This window comes from Hippocampus comes, unplaced genomic scaffold (genome assembly GCF_001891065.2).
Source record: "Hippocampus comes isolate QL1 unplaced genomic scaffold, H_comes_QL1_v1.1 scaffold319, whole genome shotgun sequence".
In the NCBI taxonomy this organism is placed as follows: Eukaryota; Metazoa; Chordata; class Actinopteri; order Syngnathiformes; family Syngnathidae; genus Hippocampus; species Hippocampus comes.
In genome coordinates, this window is record NW_017806090.1 from 1,373,930 (window position 1) to 1,388,217 (window position 14,288).

The 14,288-nt window shown below is 43.4% G+C and overlaps 1 protein-coding gene and 1 long non-coding RNA gene across 5 annotated transcripts in view; one reads left to right on the forward strand and one right to left on the reverse strand.

Annotated features, from left to right (window-relative positions):
- Window positions 1-1,747: 1,747 nt before the first annotated feature.
- The window catches only part of LOC109530874 (uncharacterized), a 25,668-nt gene continuing 13,127 nt past the window's right edge, over window positions 1,748-14,288 (reverse strand). The window contains exons 3-4 of the long non-coding RNA XR_002171076.1: window positions 11,478-11,483; window positions 1,748-4,682 (exon numbers count right to left, since the gene is read on the reverse strand). This is a non-coding gene — a long non-coding RNA (uncharacterized LOC109530874). The remainder of the gene's footprint in view (window positions 4,683-11,477; window positions 11,484-14,288) is intronic.
- On the forward strand, window positions 4,748-12,909 carry st7 (suppression of tumorigenicity 7). 4 transcript variants are annotated; one of them, XM_019894814.1, is made up of 14 exons: window positions 4,748-4,834; window positions 6,535-6,694; window positions 7,088-7,142; window positions 7,831-7,946; window positions 8,024-8,099; window positions 8,636-8,790; window positions 8,873-8,970; window positions 9,068-9,197; window positions 9,551-9,623; window positions 10,362-10,464; window positions 10,567-10,717; window positions 10,875-10,967; window positions 11,818-11,960; window positions 12,675-12,909. In XM_019894814.1, the coding sequence occupies exons 1-14, from the start codon at window positions 4,757-4,759 to the stop codon at window positions 12,768-12,770; spliced, it is 1,527 nt and encodes a 508-aa protein (XP_019750373.1). In that variant the 5' UTR covers window positions 4,748-4,756; the 3' UTR covers window positions 12,771-12,909. The 4 variants fall into 4 exon arrangements, with proteins under 4 accessions (XP_019750373.1, XP_019750374.1, XP_019750375.1 ...); XM_019894815.1 differs by having other exon boundaries at window positions 9,083-9,197; XM_019894816.1 differs by having other exon boundaries at window positions 9,083-9,197; window positions 11,821-11,960.

The following is a 14,288-nucleotide window of genomic DNA, read 5'->3' on the forward strand; positions in this document are numbered from 1 at the left end:
TGACTAGATTCTCTCAAAATGCCGCTAATTTGAATCGCTAATAACTAAATGCACCAAATTTTTGGAAAATCGGATGATGAGTCGCGTAGAATTTTTTTACTATTATTTTTTTTTTGTGTGTGTATTTGTAGGGAAAGAAAGGCCTTTCTCAGGAACGTTTTTTTTTGTGTGATCTTGCCTGTAGAAAATTTTGTTTTGTCCCCTACTCAGGGTAACCCTTCTCCAATTGACTGACAAGTTTCAATTAAAATATCCACCAAAAACTCATACAGGCCAACATTTTGTGGAGTTCCCTAAATTGACACATCCAAATTATGCATATTTACAATATAACAAGGAGTTTTGACTTATTTGGTTGAGTTCCACTTTAAATCATGCAAAATGGGACATTACTGTTATTCGGGAGAAGAGCAATGAGGGCCATAGGTTAGGTCTTGTGATTCAGTCATCAGTTGTTGTTTTTTTTCCCGGATATTCTTTATGGAGGGTTTGAAGTGGGAGACGTTTGAAGTTCTCATTTCTTGTTATCTACAAAATTCCACAAAGATTTCGGCCACTTAGTGTTTTTGGCAGTGGCTAGCGGGAGCGATGAATATGAAAATCAACACAATGATTGGAATAGTACCCTAAATGTTCAGCCCCTGTTTTTGGGGGGCTTTGTTGTTTCATGATAAGTCCCTCTGTTCGAGGAAGCAGTGTTTGAACTCAGGTGTTCGCACCGTACACGACAACAGCATTTTGTATCCTCCAAAAACCAACTTCTGTCGGCAACTAACGTATTCTATTTGTGCGCAGCATCACGGCTAAATGCCGCTTCACCGTGTTTGCTTTGAAACCCGCGCTCCGCTAATTGACTTGAGTCTGCAGACCTGAGAGCACTACTGGGTTCAGAGTCAATTAGCGTTTCCTTAATGTAAAACCATTCAGTGATTTATAGCGCACGAGCAGAATTTTAAAATATCTTCGATGGCTAACTGTGAGCCACTGTAAAGCCTTCCTGTAAATAGTTTCTGAAAGTTTGTGTGTGTGTGTTTGTGTGTGTATGTGTGTAGTTTTGGTGTTTACTGTCTATGACTGCAAACTCCACAAAGGAAGGCCATAGCCGCAATCCCTGCACTTCTGCAATATGAGGCGGACATGCTAACCAGTCATCCACTGTACCGCCTGTAATCTAAATCAGTTTATGAAAATGACCGACTGTGTTCATTAGAGTGTGAGCTCACCCGAAAACCAAAAATGATCACACATCGTCGTTTTGGTCACGCGGTGAGATGATCTCATTTTGTAGTCTGAAAATCGAACTGATTGAAGAGCCTCATGAAGTGACCGGTGTGTTTATTTTTGACAACTGGTCGTGAAACACTTGTACGCCTGCAACGTGAACGGCACGCTAGCTGTTACAGTAGACGGGATTTTTCTGCTCACGATCAATGTTTGATTGGCAGCAGCTTGTGAGGGGGCGACACTATTTTCACATCAGTCCAGAGGCATTTTTTTTTTCTTAAACCAGCCGTGTTCCAGTTTGTCCACCATTGGCTAGTATAATGACAGCAAGCAGTTTTCTGTGTTGCCATGGTAACACTCGTTTAAATAAAATAATAAATGGGGGTGGGGGGGGGGGGGTAATCACAACAGCCCAGTGAGAGAGAGCGATCGTGTTTCTGTGGTAACTGCTGACTCGGGCTATTTTTGTCTTGTGAGCTCCTAGTGCAGCGAGCCACAGAGGAAGAGAAGGAGCACTTAACGTATGGATTGGATATTAATAAAGGAGAAACGTGCGACGTTAAGCCTGGATGACACGAAACAACAAAGAGTGACTTCATTTGCATTGCCGTCGCAAACGAAATTGACCAATGGATCGAATGCTAATCGGTCAAAATTGTGCTGCGTTATATCTCAATGTCACGTCATAAAATGTAAAAATGCTGACATTTCCAGGTTATTGTTTTCGTTGTTTTTTTTTTTTTTTAATCGCCAGATGTCTTTCAAACTAAAATAAATTAGATAAATGTAATTGATATTCACGAAAAGCAACATGTAAATTGAAAGAAACCTGATCCTGCCTTGGAAAAGTTGAATTGACTTTTCTTATCTATTTGTATGTAATGAGTATGACCTCATTAGTCCCAGAATGAGCCAATCGATTCGATTTTAATGAAGACAAAAGAGTTTGGTGTCACGGTGGAATGTCCTGTAACGACATGACATTTGCATGAAACGTGATCATCCCGCGGAAAAGTGGAATTCATTAGCATTACGTTTGCTTAACCCTTTCTGGGACAGTGCTTACTACAGTGGACAGTTTAGCATGTTCTCAGATTGCAGGGTGCATGAAAGGGTTCAACCAAACAAAAGAAGCTCGATTTGCATTGTGTTCTGACGACATTAAAAGAAAAATGTTGACTGCATCAAATGCTAATGAAGGTAATCACTGCCACGTCGTGCCTGGTTGATTGTTCGACGCTAATCTTCTCTTACGGCGCACAACCCGATCATTGAACGTGTCTTGTTACTCCAAGACGAAGGCTTTTGATGTGAATGAAGACAAAGCAGCGTTGTGTTATGACCAAAATTGATGAAGCGATAGCTTTATAATGAATACAGTGCATTCCTAAACTAATTCACACATTTGTGTGTGGAAACGAGCAAAGAGGAGCCTCCACTCTGCTTTGGAGGTTGCCGTGGTTTCGCGCTGGAGGACCCTTCCGCATTGCCCGGCCAGCTTCATTCCGAACTGTGTAATCCGATGGCCGGCCGGCTCGCGCTGTCGGGTTACTCGTGGCACAGCGGCGTGCGATTGCTTCTGTCTGCTGCCACTCGCACAGTGAGCCAATGGCAGCAGTCCACAGTGGGGTGATTCTTTGGGGTGCCAGAATAACTTTGTGAATCATGGAACTTTGATTTGCCCCTTTTGACATTATTATGACACGCTAATGTTGTTACGAAATGTATTTTCTGATTGATCTGGTCGACTTTTTGTGAACAAATTTGAATGACTGGTGCTGCTTTTATTTTCGCAGAATTCTGCTTCCTCACTTTGTTTTAGCCATGCTAATGCGGTGGCTAATTTTATTTTGGTAGGTTTGTCTCTGTTGTGATGGCCAAAAGTCTCCATCTTCTCCTTCAAATATGGGAGTAACTCTCTCTGCTCAGGTTTTTCCGAATGTTTCAGAAATCAGAATTTTGACCTTAAGCGGAATATTGATTGCATATAAACGTAGTCTGACTCCGTTTTGATAAATTGAAGGTAGTTTTTGGTAGTTTTACACTTCCTGTTTGTCTCTACATCATCAGTTGGCTTGGCCATATCTGTCGTTGACCAACTTTTTGTGAGTCAAATGACTGATTTGGATCCCGGTGTTCTATTTGACTCCATCTGTTTGTGATGTTGAGTGGAGACGTAGACTGCTGCATCAGCTTACTGCGCTAACCTCCGTACGCTTGTCACTCGGGATGAAAAGGTGGAGTGTTTTACGATTGAGTTACATTTGAATTTAATGCGTTTGATGAGTGTTTAATTCTACCGGAGCAACACAAGACTGGCCAGCTACTCCTACGTTAGGCAAATATACTGGAGTGTGCACCGACTGCGTGACTGGAAGAGGATGAAGAGTCAGCAGCAGCAGTAGTCGTCGTCAATGAGCTCATTCTGAAAAGGACGAGAGGCTCCACTCCACGACACTCAATGGCCGAGCAGCTGCGTTCTGTTTGCACACGTGTCGACCGGGCTGGCCCGCCGCTCATCTGAGTGCCGCCTTTGTCCCAACCGCGCTCGCCACTGCTTGATGAATGACAAGCCAGACACTCGAAGGTCCATCTTCTTCGCGACTTTTGTACAAAGTAAATAAAACTGATACTATGCAATGGGAGATGCAGGCTGTCGGAAGTGGAAGTGGTACTTGCTATAAATTAATGCTAAAAATTTGTGTTTAAAGATCAGCGTAAGGGTTTCATTGGAAGAGTCCAGCCTGGGTTATGGTTTTAAAACATGGTTGATTTTGAAATAAGGGTTAAGGTTTCAAAGTGAGGTTTCAAAACAGGGTAAGGGTTTAAGTTTAAGACAAGGATTGCAATTTGAGCCGAGCCTGGTTTAGGGTTTGAAATTGTGTTTCCAAGTCAGGGTTAAGGTTTAAAATAAGGGTTAGGGTTTCAAGACCAGTGATAGGGTTTCCAGTCTGTGTTTGTTTTTGTTTTGACCTGGTGGAGTCACTGGCGAGCCCCTTTCTTTCTTCCTTCATTGATGAATTCATTCTTCCTCTCTCCATCCTTTATTCGTCTCTTTCCCTCCTTCAATAAATTCCTCTCAAACATGTCTAAATATGTAGGTTTTATGACCATGTTTTAAATCTTTTTTTTCCCTTCCATATTAAGCTACAGTGAGTTGAGGAGCTTCATTTTAACAATAGTACAGTAGTAGTAGTCCTTTGCCACCATGCTATAGCATTTATACGAAATTACAATTCAGTATAAATGTTTAAAAAAAAACAAAAAAAAAATTCTGCTATTGGTGGCGGGGCGAGGTCCCCATTCCCACCAAATAGCCATTAAGTTGAAAGTGAAAGGGAAAGAAAAAGAACTTGAATGTGTAAACCAGGAAACCAAACAATACTCCTCCGACTTCCTGTTAGAAATAATGCAACCAAAAGTGACTGAAAATTGCCCACAATGAATGACTCAGTCATCTTTTTTTTTTTTTTGGGTGGGGGAGAGCTTTCACTAATCCGCCATCTTTCTTCCTGGTCTCTCCACAGTAAGCATGTTTCTCAACACCCTGACACCCAAGTTCTACGTGGCTCTTACGGGCACCTCCTCCCTCATATCAGGACTCATTTTGGTAAGAGCACACTTTGTTTACGTCGTAGTAAAGTAGGGCTACGTTTTAATGATGACATTTTAGTGTCTTTCCGCTGAAAGTGGAAGTGGAAAACGCTAAACCCCAAATATCCAACCCGAATTGTCCCGACTGGTGCTTTTTCGAATGCTCGCGTAAGGCGGTGCTCAACACTCTGCCGTCTGTTGATTGGTGGCTTGAAAATGATTGGCAACAAAACCAAAAGGGATTTAAACCATTCTGACTTGCCATCCGTTGTTTGTTTAGGCGTGACCTGACATTGACTGGTGACCAGTTCATTGTTCATCTCTATGTGCCCCGCCATGAACTGGCAATCAGCCGGGATCGAGACGACTGAAGCAAATCTGCTCATTCTTATTTACCTCTTGAGTTTCTGTGTCGCCGTGCGGCTTTAAGATAGCTCATCTGGTAATTAGGCTCGTTTGTTCCCTGCAGGCTCCTCATCTTCGCACGTTCCCTGAGACAATTCGCAAAAGTTGTAATTCCGCTTAAGCGCGAGCAGCCAGGTGGCGTCTTTAACACCAAATTGAGGCTTATTAGCAAATTTGTCCTGATGTCCTTTTAAAACATGCTGATTTATCCTGGCTGATTTATCAGTTTTCTCAATTAATTCATAGGATGTTTTTTTTTTCTTTCATTTTGAATGCAATACAGTATAGCAAGAGTATGAGTATTACGTTTCACATTGAGCAATAAGAAAGCATTTATGTTTGCATTTTGCAACAGCGTTGCACTTAGGGTAAAGTGCTGGAGCACCCGTGGCCATTAACATTGTCTTCTAGCATCTCCGCATTCAAAACCTTGAGTTAATGGACGCCGTGCTGCTCCACAACTCCACGCATCTAATTGAACTCCACCGTGTATTGTTGCCGACATCATTCCAATGAAGCAGTCGGAAAGTTTTTGTGCTCACGGGCCACATTTGATTGGGCCAGCTTATTTGAAGATGAGTAAAAAGTTAAAAAAAAAAAAAAGTAAAAATCTGTATGTAAAATGTGGATTTTATTCATGTTTTTAGACATTTTATACACAATATTTGATTATTTTTTTGAACAATTGGGCCAGCTTATTTGAAGATGAGTAAAAAGTAAAAAAAAAAAAAGTAAAAATGTGTATGTGAAATGTGTATTATGTTTTTATACATGTATTGATGATAAATTAGTAAACGAATAATTTCACCAAATTAGTTCTACATATAAATAATATGTAATACATTTCTTCAATTATAAATAAAATTCATGGACCCTCATGTAAAATTATTTACTACTTCTTGCTTCTTTAATTATTTACAGCAAATTCCCCAATTATTGACGTGAATGAATACAAAATTAATTTGGTTGAATGCTTTTATTCCCCATGACGTATAAATACGTCAAAAAAAGCCACGATGACCACCTACCCATGACGTAAGCACCCCTGACTGACAATCAGGCATGTCTGCATTGTAAATCATTTCATATCTGTTCAGCAGGTGGCAGCGTTTTTTTTTTTTTTTTTTTTTTTTTTTTTTAGGGATCAGCCAGGATCATGCTGCACAACAAGTCAATTTTATATTTGTTAATAACTTCAAAATCCTTTATTATCATTTCAAACTCATAATACTGTGCTGCAATATTTTGTTGGCCCGGATTACATTTTCAAGACCCCTCTTCCAATGGTTGCCTCTTCTCCTTCTCTTGCAGATCTTTGAGTGGTGGTACTTCAGGAAGTACGGCACCTCCTTCATCGAGCAGGTGTCTGTGAGCCACCTGCGCCCCCTGCTGGGCGGCGTGGACAGCAGCTCCCCCAGCAGCTCCAGCACCAGCAATGGTGAAGCTGACTCAAGTCGGCAAAGTGTGTCGGGTGAGTAGCCTGGACGCTCACCGTCTACCGCCAGCTCCTTTTAGTGCTGGGTTAACTTCTTTTTAAACACGTATGACATGATGGAAAGTTCAAACTCAAAGTGAAGATGATGTCTCGGCACCTGTCTTGTTCCACCTCAGACTGACTGTTTCCCCGCTTAAAATGGAGCACGTTCTCCATTTTGGAGTGGGGCGGGGGGACAAGTAGGTCCCTTTTAATTCTTAGTTATCATGTCCGTTATGGCATCTCAGTACTTTGCTTCTGTTTACACGCCTGCTATTTCTAAGCTTGCCTTCTTTGACCGAAAAAATGAATTAATGTTCTCTCTCTCTCTCTCTCTCTCTCTCTCTCTCTCTCTCTCTCTCTCTCTCTCTCTCTCTCTCTCTCCTACAGAATGTAAAGTTTGGAGAAACCCGTTGAATTTATTTCGAGGGGCCGAGTACAATCGGTAAGTGACAGAAGTAAGACCCCTCACATATACTTCTTTCTGTCTGTCTGTCTGTCTTTCTTTTGGGTCTCTTTCATGTTGAGTCCCCTTCACGCTGGCATTCCTCCTCCTTGCCGCCTTTGAGACGTTCCCTCTAATAGCGCTCGCCCGTTTTTATTCTCGACTGGTTTCCCTCCCACTTCTTTTATCTTTCGAAGTCTTGATCTTCACTTTTTCATGATTCCCTCTCTGTTCTCTCTCCTCTCTGCTTCTTGCACACTCTTTGGACAAAAGTATTGGGACGCAACGATTACTCATTGTGAAGCATTTAGGGACGTTACTTTTCTCATAAAGTTGTGCTCGGATGAGTTTGATGTGGAACAATAACCACGAGCAATTGAGATATGGACAGAGATCTGACGTAATCTTGGAAAAACAAAAAATAATTGTCACCCCACTACCCCATCTCATAAACTGCAATTCCAAGACACCTTCATATTACTCCAAACAGCATTACCCTGTAGCTTACAGATGATTTGATTTTAAAAACAATGTACCCGAAGTGCAAGTACCTGTACACGTCGCCTTCGCAACCCAGAGCAATTGTTTAAGAATAACGAGACCTGCATCATTTGCCAGGTTGAGCTTTTTTTATACCCATTCAGCAGGACAAAGTTGTTGATTCTGAGCATGTCCCGGTGTTCCGCAGGTACACGTGGGTGACCGGCCGAGAGCCACTGACGTACTACGACATGAACTTGTCGGCCCAGGACCACCAAACCTTCTTCACCTGCGACTCTGACCACCTGCGGCCCGCCGACGCCAGTTAGTTTCACCTCTTTCGAGTGTGCCGTTCCATACCTTCCTGATGCTAAAACTCTTTATTTCTTTGTTTTCATCAGTCATGCAGAAGGCATGGAGGGAGAGAAACCCGCAAGCACGCATCTCGGCCGCACACGAAGCTCTGGAACTGGAAGAGTACATAACACTTTTCCTATTTCATCTTCAGGATGAAGGGATGGGTGAAAAGAAAAATGTACCAAACTAGGATGAGAAAGTGAAAGATGGGGTGGGAAGTGATGCGATGCATCGGAAAGATGAACAGAGTGAGGGAACAAGTGATACTCGTTCCAATGAATAATGATGATTTCAGGTACGAGTGAATTGAGATGCGAGTGTGGTTACAGAACAAAATAAACTTGTCGGCCAAGGTATCATTGGAATGAAAAATAACATTTAACACAGCCTTCAATTGCACCTTTTTTTAAGGGGTATATGTGGGCAGAGAGTGATGAGCATTTCTAGATATTAAATGACGCACACACAAAAAAACAAAATAAATAGTCACAAAATGTCTTCATAACGCCCCAGTTAATAAAGATAATTTAGTTTCAGATAGTAAATGATAGTTTCAATCATGAAAATGTAAGTGGGTGAAGTACGTTACCTTGTGGAGCCCCAGCGCTAACATTCAGCGGCCATTCCAAGCTAAACGCGTTGTCGTTACGACACAGCTGCGCGACGGCGTACATCCTCCTGGCAGAGGAGGAGGCCACCACCATCATGGAGGCTGAGCGCTTGTTCAAACAGGCGCTGAAAGCCGGTGAGGGATGCTACCGCCGCAGCCAGCAGCTACAGCACCACGGCACGCAGTACGAAGCCCAGCACAGTGAGTAGCCACACACATGAAAAAGAAACTTTACAATTTGATGTCCCCTGTATCATGGAAGTGTTTGACTTTGTTTCCTCAGGAAGAGACACCAACGTGTTAGTGTACATCAAGAGGAGACTGGCCATGTGCTCCAGAAAGCTTGGCCGGACGAGAGAGGCGGTGAAGATGATGAGAGATGTAAGTCAGAAAATGCAACCACGCCGATTCACGCCCACACACTGTGTGTCCGCTGACGTGTGCGTCGCCCCCTGTCTGCTATTACATGTAACAACAGTTGTGTGTTTTCCAGTTAATGAAGGAGTTCCCTCTCCTCAGTATGTTCAACATCCACGAAAACCTGCTGGAGTCACTGCTGGAGTTGCAAAATTACGCCGACGTGCAGGCCGTACTTGCCAAGTACGACGGTACGACCATACGCACGCACGCACGCACGCACACACGTCAGTATATGAGGTACACTAAGAAACAATAAGAAGCAGGCTATACAGGTCATGTATCAGAGTATGACACACGCATGTCAATATACAGGAAAAGCATTTAATGCCTCTGCCTGTCACTATACGTCACTGGCATAGATAGAAGAATGAACATAATTTTTGGGAGTAAATCAAATAATTTTCAGACCAATTAAGTGAAACTGGCCCACTTGATGATCTTGTCTGCACACTAACTAGTAATTGACTTGATGCCTCCCCTTCAATAAGTAGTAGTTGTGTGTGCGTGCGTGTGTGTATGTATGTGTTTGTGTTTGTGACAGATATCAGCTTACCCAAATCTGCAACAATATGCTACACAGCAGCTTTGCTCAAAGCCAGAGCCGTGTCAGACAAGTGAGTCGCGCTTCTCGACACTACTCACTGCGCACGACATGACTAACCACTACACCACACAAGCAATGCAGACACAACATTTAATGACACTCAGTGACGCTACATACTAACATACACTAATTAAATGTCACACTGCACTGAACAACACACTACCGCGACACATACACACATAAATGCTACACGTCAAGACGCTACATGACCCAGGTCACAACGTTACACTAACTAGTTAGCTCAAAAGGTTTGGGATCATTTCATACTTAATAAAAGAAGGCAAAGTGCATCGTGCCTATTGCAAAGTACAAGTGGCTTAAGTTACACAAACGGCACATCTCGTTAAAAGTGAAACGGTGAGCCAATTTAATCGAGCCTACCACCCCGAGTGATAACAAATTGAAATCTCTCCACAGATACTTAGCACGAAGGGAATGTAGACAATACAATCAGAAAATACAGTAAACGCAAGCGCATTCTTAGGCAACCTGCTGATGGCCTCAACTGACACTGTCGCCAAACACTTGGAGTGGCTAAACTTGAGCCAGTAAAGAGCCAGACAATTCGACATCAGGATTCGCTGACTGTCAGGTCGCTCGACAGATAACTCTGCAGTACTGTGAAACATCAGGCTGGCGACCTCAAATCGACAAAAAAAAAATAATAATACCTGCACCTCACAGGCATCTATTTTGGAACTCGGAAACTTTCTACACTGCTGCTATGTGCATGCGTGCATCCATTCAGGTTCTCTCCAGAAGCTGCGTCTAGACGAGGTTTGAGCACCGCAGAGATGAATGCAGTAGAAGCAATTCACAGAGCTGTGGAGTTCAACCCTCACGTTCCCAAAGTCAGTGTCTCACACACACACACACACACACACACAAAGGCGTGTTGGTGGTCCCGTGACTGACTGACTGTGTTCTTTCTCTGTGCCGTGACTCCTTCCTAGTACCTTCTGGAGATGAAGAGTCTGATCCTTCCTCCAGAGCACATCCTCAAGCGAGGAGACAGCGAGGCCATCGCGTACGCCTTCTTCCACCTGCAGCACTGGAAACGCATCGAGGGAGCGCTCAATCTGCTGCACTGCACCTGGGAGGGCAGTAAGTCGGGCAGCACTTCACTTTCCCCCCCCCACATCTTTATATGATACGTACTTATTCCGAAAATGTCCGAAAAGGGGAAGGCGAAAAAAAAGTGTGAATTCTTTCTTGATGCACTCTTTCAACATGTACTCATCAGATGTTTCCATGTGTGTAGCGTTCAGAATGATCCCGTATCCTTTGGAAAAAGGTCATCTCTTCTATCCTTATCCCATCTGCACAGAGACGGCAGACAGAGAGCTGCTACCCAGTAAGGCAGGCGCACACACACACACACACACACACACACACACACACACACACACACACACACACACACTGACGCCAAGCCGAAGTCCTGCGAGTTTTGCTGATGTCTCACACGCACATCAGTGACCTGTTTTTTTTATTGCTGGCATTACAGTGAGCCCTCCATATTTGTTAGCGACCAGGCCCTGATGCAAATCGCAATTAAAGTACAAAAACACGTTAAATTGACTACTTTCATGATTTAAACCTTAAATATACCTCAGACGATGCCGCCAAGCACAATTTGGTTACACATAATTGGATTTGCAAAAAAATGCGCTCGGAGTGAGAGGAGTCTGGGATGTCTGTCGCTGCTTGGCAACCCATAATACCAATTACTACTTTCCTATTTGCCATTTTATGATGTTTATTACTCGGACATAGGTGTTGTCATTTTTTTATACACAGTCTTACCTTGATTTATAATATTTGTGAAATGTTGACGTACATGACTGCCATTAGCAATCTGGACTTTTTTCTGCCATCACCTTGAGAAGTGTACCACCCTGCTCTCTTGGCCGTCAAATCCACGAAGAGACCGGCCTACCTGTCTGACCTCGACTGGAATATTCCGTCACGTTGCTATTTGCTCTCAAGCTGACTGACTAGCTGCTCCTCCCTGCAAGTGGTGCCTTCGAAAGGAATCTTTGCGCGTTGCAGAAAGACCCCGCAAATTTTCAAATTGTTAATTTCTAGAGAAAATGTACCAAGTCGTTGAGGTTTGACTGTAAACTCCTTTAACTCCGCCCACTTCCGGCCCCGTGACCACGTCGCTGACTTGCCGCTTTGTGTGCGTTTGTGTGCGTGTAAAGCAGTGTTCCACGAGGTGTCGGTGTACCCCAAGAAGGAGCTCCCCTTCTTCATCCTCTTCACGGCCGGCCTCTGCTCCTTCACCGCCATGCTGGCTTTGCTCACGCATCAGTTCCCGGAACTCATGGGCGTCTTTGCCAAAGCGGTTAGCACACACGCCCACGTGGAAATGATGTCAATACTGTCACAGAAATGGTCATCATTCAAATGTAGTTAATTTGTACAGGCAATTTTCGGTCCCATTTGAGCATCGTTTTCAGAGTATTAAAAGATGTTAACTTTTGTTGTCAGTTCCGAAAGGAAACGTTGTATATGAATAGATTTTTCTTTATTTGTTTCCCATCGACATATATATATTCGTCAAACATGATTTTCAACAGTCTCACCAGCGCTGTGAAATTTGGATTTGTAAGCCAATGTAAAGTGAAAACAAACTGCCGAGTCTGTGAGAAATCATGACACAGTTCATGGAGTAACAAAGTCAAATTTTAAAAGTCGCCGATGCAGTGAGTCAGCATCACTCACGTCGCACTTCTTAGTTTTATATCTGGAAAAAAAAAATTGCCATCCAAAGCCATTTCTCAGTCTTGCTTTTGTAGTTTTACAGTTTGTTGTGCCACAAATGCAAAAAAACATTACCGTCAGCCACTGTTCTGCTTGGCATGTTTTTCACAAAAAGCCCGTTTTCTCAATTTTTTGGGGGGGACGGGTGGGGGGGGGGGGGTTATAAATTGGTGTTTTTGGTGAAACCTTTGTTTAAAATATGTATATTTTCTTTTTAGTCGAATAGATGTATGCCTTCTTTCTTTCTTTCATGTTATCTATTTTTCTAGTAAAATCCCCACTTGTGTATTTCCAGTTCCTGAGCACGCTGTTTGCACCACTTAACTTCATCATGGAGAAGGTGGAGAGCATCCTGCCGTCCAGCCTCTGGCACCAGCTCACACGCATCTGACAAACTTGACTCTTTTTTTGGTTTTGTTTTGTTTTGTTTTGTTTTTTGGATTATTTAAAAAAAATCTTTGTTGTACAAAAACAAGTTGCCATCATTAAAAGAATGGGGGGAAAAAACACAACACAGTGTTCCCTCACTATATCGCGGTTCATCATTTGTGACCCCCCCGAACATTAAAACGCTGTGAGTACACTCATGCAGAATCGGTTGTCGCCCACTGCTCTCGCCCTGAGGCTCACTCACTACTACCAGACTCCACCTCTTTGAGCCACATACAAAGACTTAGTCCATATACTAGTAGGCTCAATTCAGTACTGTTGAAGAATGAATACGGCCCACTCATAGAACAAATGTCTCATGAGCAAACTTTTTTTTTCCCCCCCACGGCCAGTGCAACTTTTGGCCTACCAGTACACAATTAAATTTGACTAGTTAACTACTGGGCGGCCGGGTAGTCCAGTGATTAGCGCGTCGACCTCTCAGTGCAGAGGTACTGGGTTCAATTCCAGCTCCGGCCTCCCTGTGTGGAGTTTGCATATTCTCCCCGTGCTTGCGTGGGTTTTCTCCGGGTACTCCGGGTTCCTCCCACATTCCAAAAAACATGCATGGCAGGCTGATTGTACAATCAAAATTGTCCCGAGGTGTGATTGTGAGCGTGGATGGTTGTTTGTCTGTGTGTGTCCACTAGGGGGTGCCATTAGTCCAAATACTGTGGCTCCTGTGAAAGAGTGGTTTGAAATTCCAACTATCGAGAAATTAACATCAAGTTCATCAATTAAAAATGTAATAATTCCCTGATGACATGGCACTCTGTCTTACTTTGAGTTTAGCACTCACTTCCTCCCTCATAGGCAGCCTCTGTCTCAGGAACATCCTATGACTGTGGCACGAATTTATTTTGTTATCCTGTACTCCAGCTTCCTCTCATGTCTTACCCGCTAGGAATGCACTTAATCAAATCTGCGTCACGTTTCTGACTGCTTACATGAGTTGGCAAGCGCGAAACACGACAAGGTTACCTCAAGAACGAAAGCGAACAAAGCTTTGCCTTGTGCTGATAGAGGAGTATTGAGGCACCTGTCAATCAACCTGACAAATCTTAGGAATGTCGGCGAACAGGTTTTTGGACTTAAGGTGACATCATTGCAACCAGTGCTCGCCCAAGACATATATAACCTAGGCAATTACTATGATAGACATGCCAACAAAATGCCATCTTGGTAAGTGATACTGGCTTTGGGGGCGAAACTTTCAAAATAAATTCGAAACACCTGCTGCCTGCGTGCCACAGTCACAGGATGCTCCTAAGACAGAGGCTGCCTATGAGGGAGGAAGTGAGCGCTAAACTCAAAGTAAGACAGAGTGCCGTGTCATCAGCGGATGAACAGAGGACCGCTTCAGATCTTACAAGGACCATCAAGCTGTGAGATATGGCTCACTTACCAAGTCCCCCTTCCTCCCAGGATGCTCTCTTTCCTCCTCTTCTTGTCAATGGCCTCACTGTCTTCGGGTCCCCCC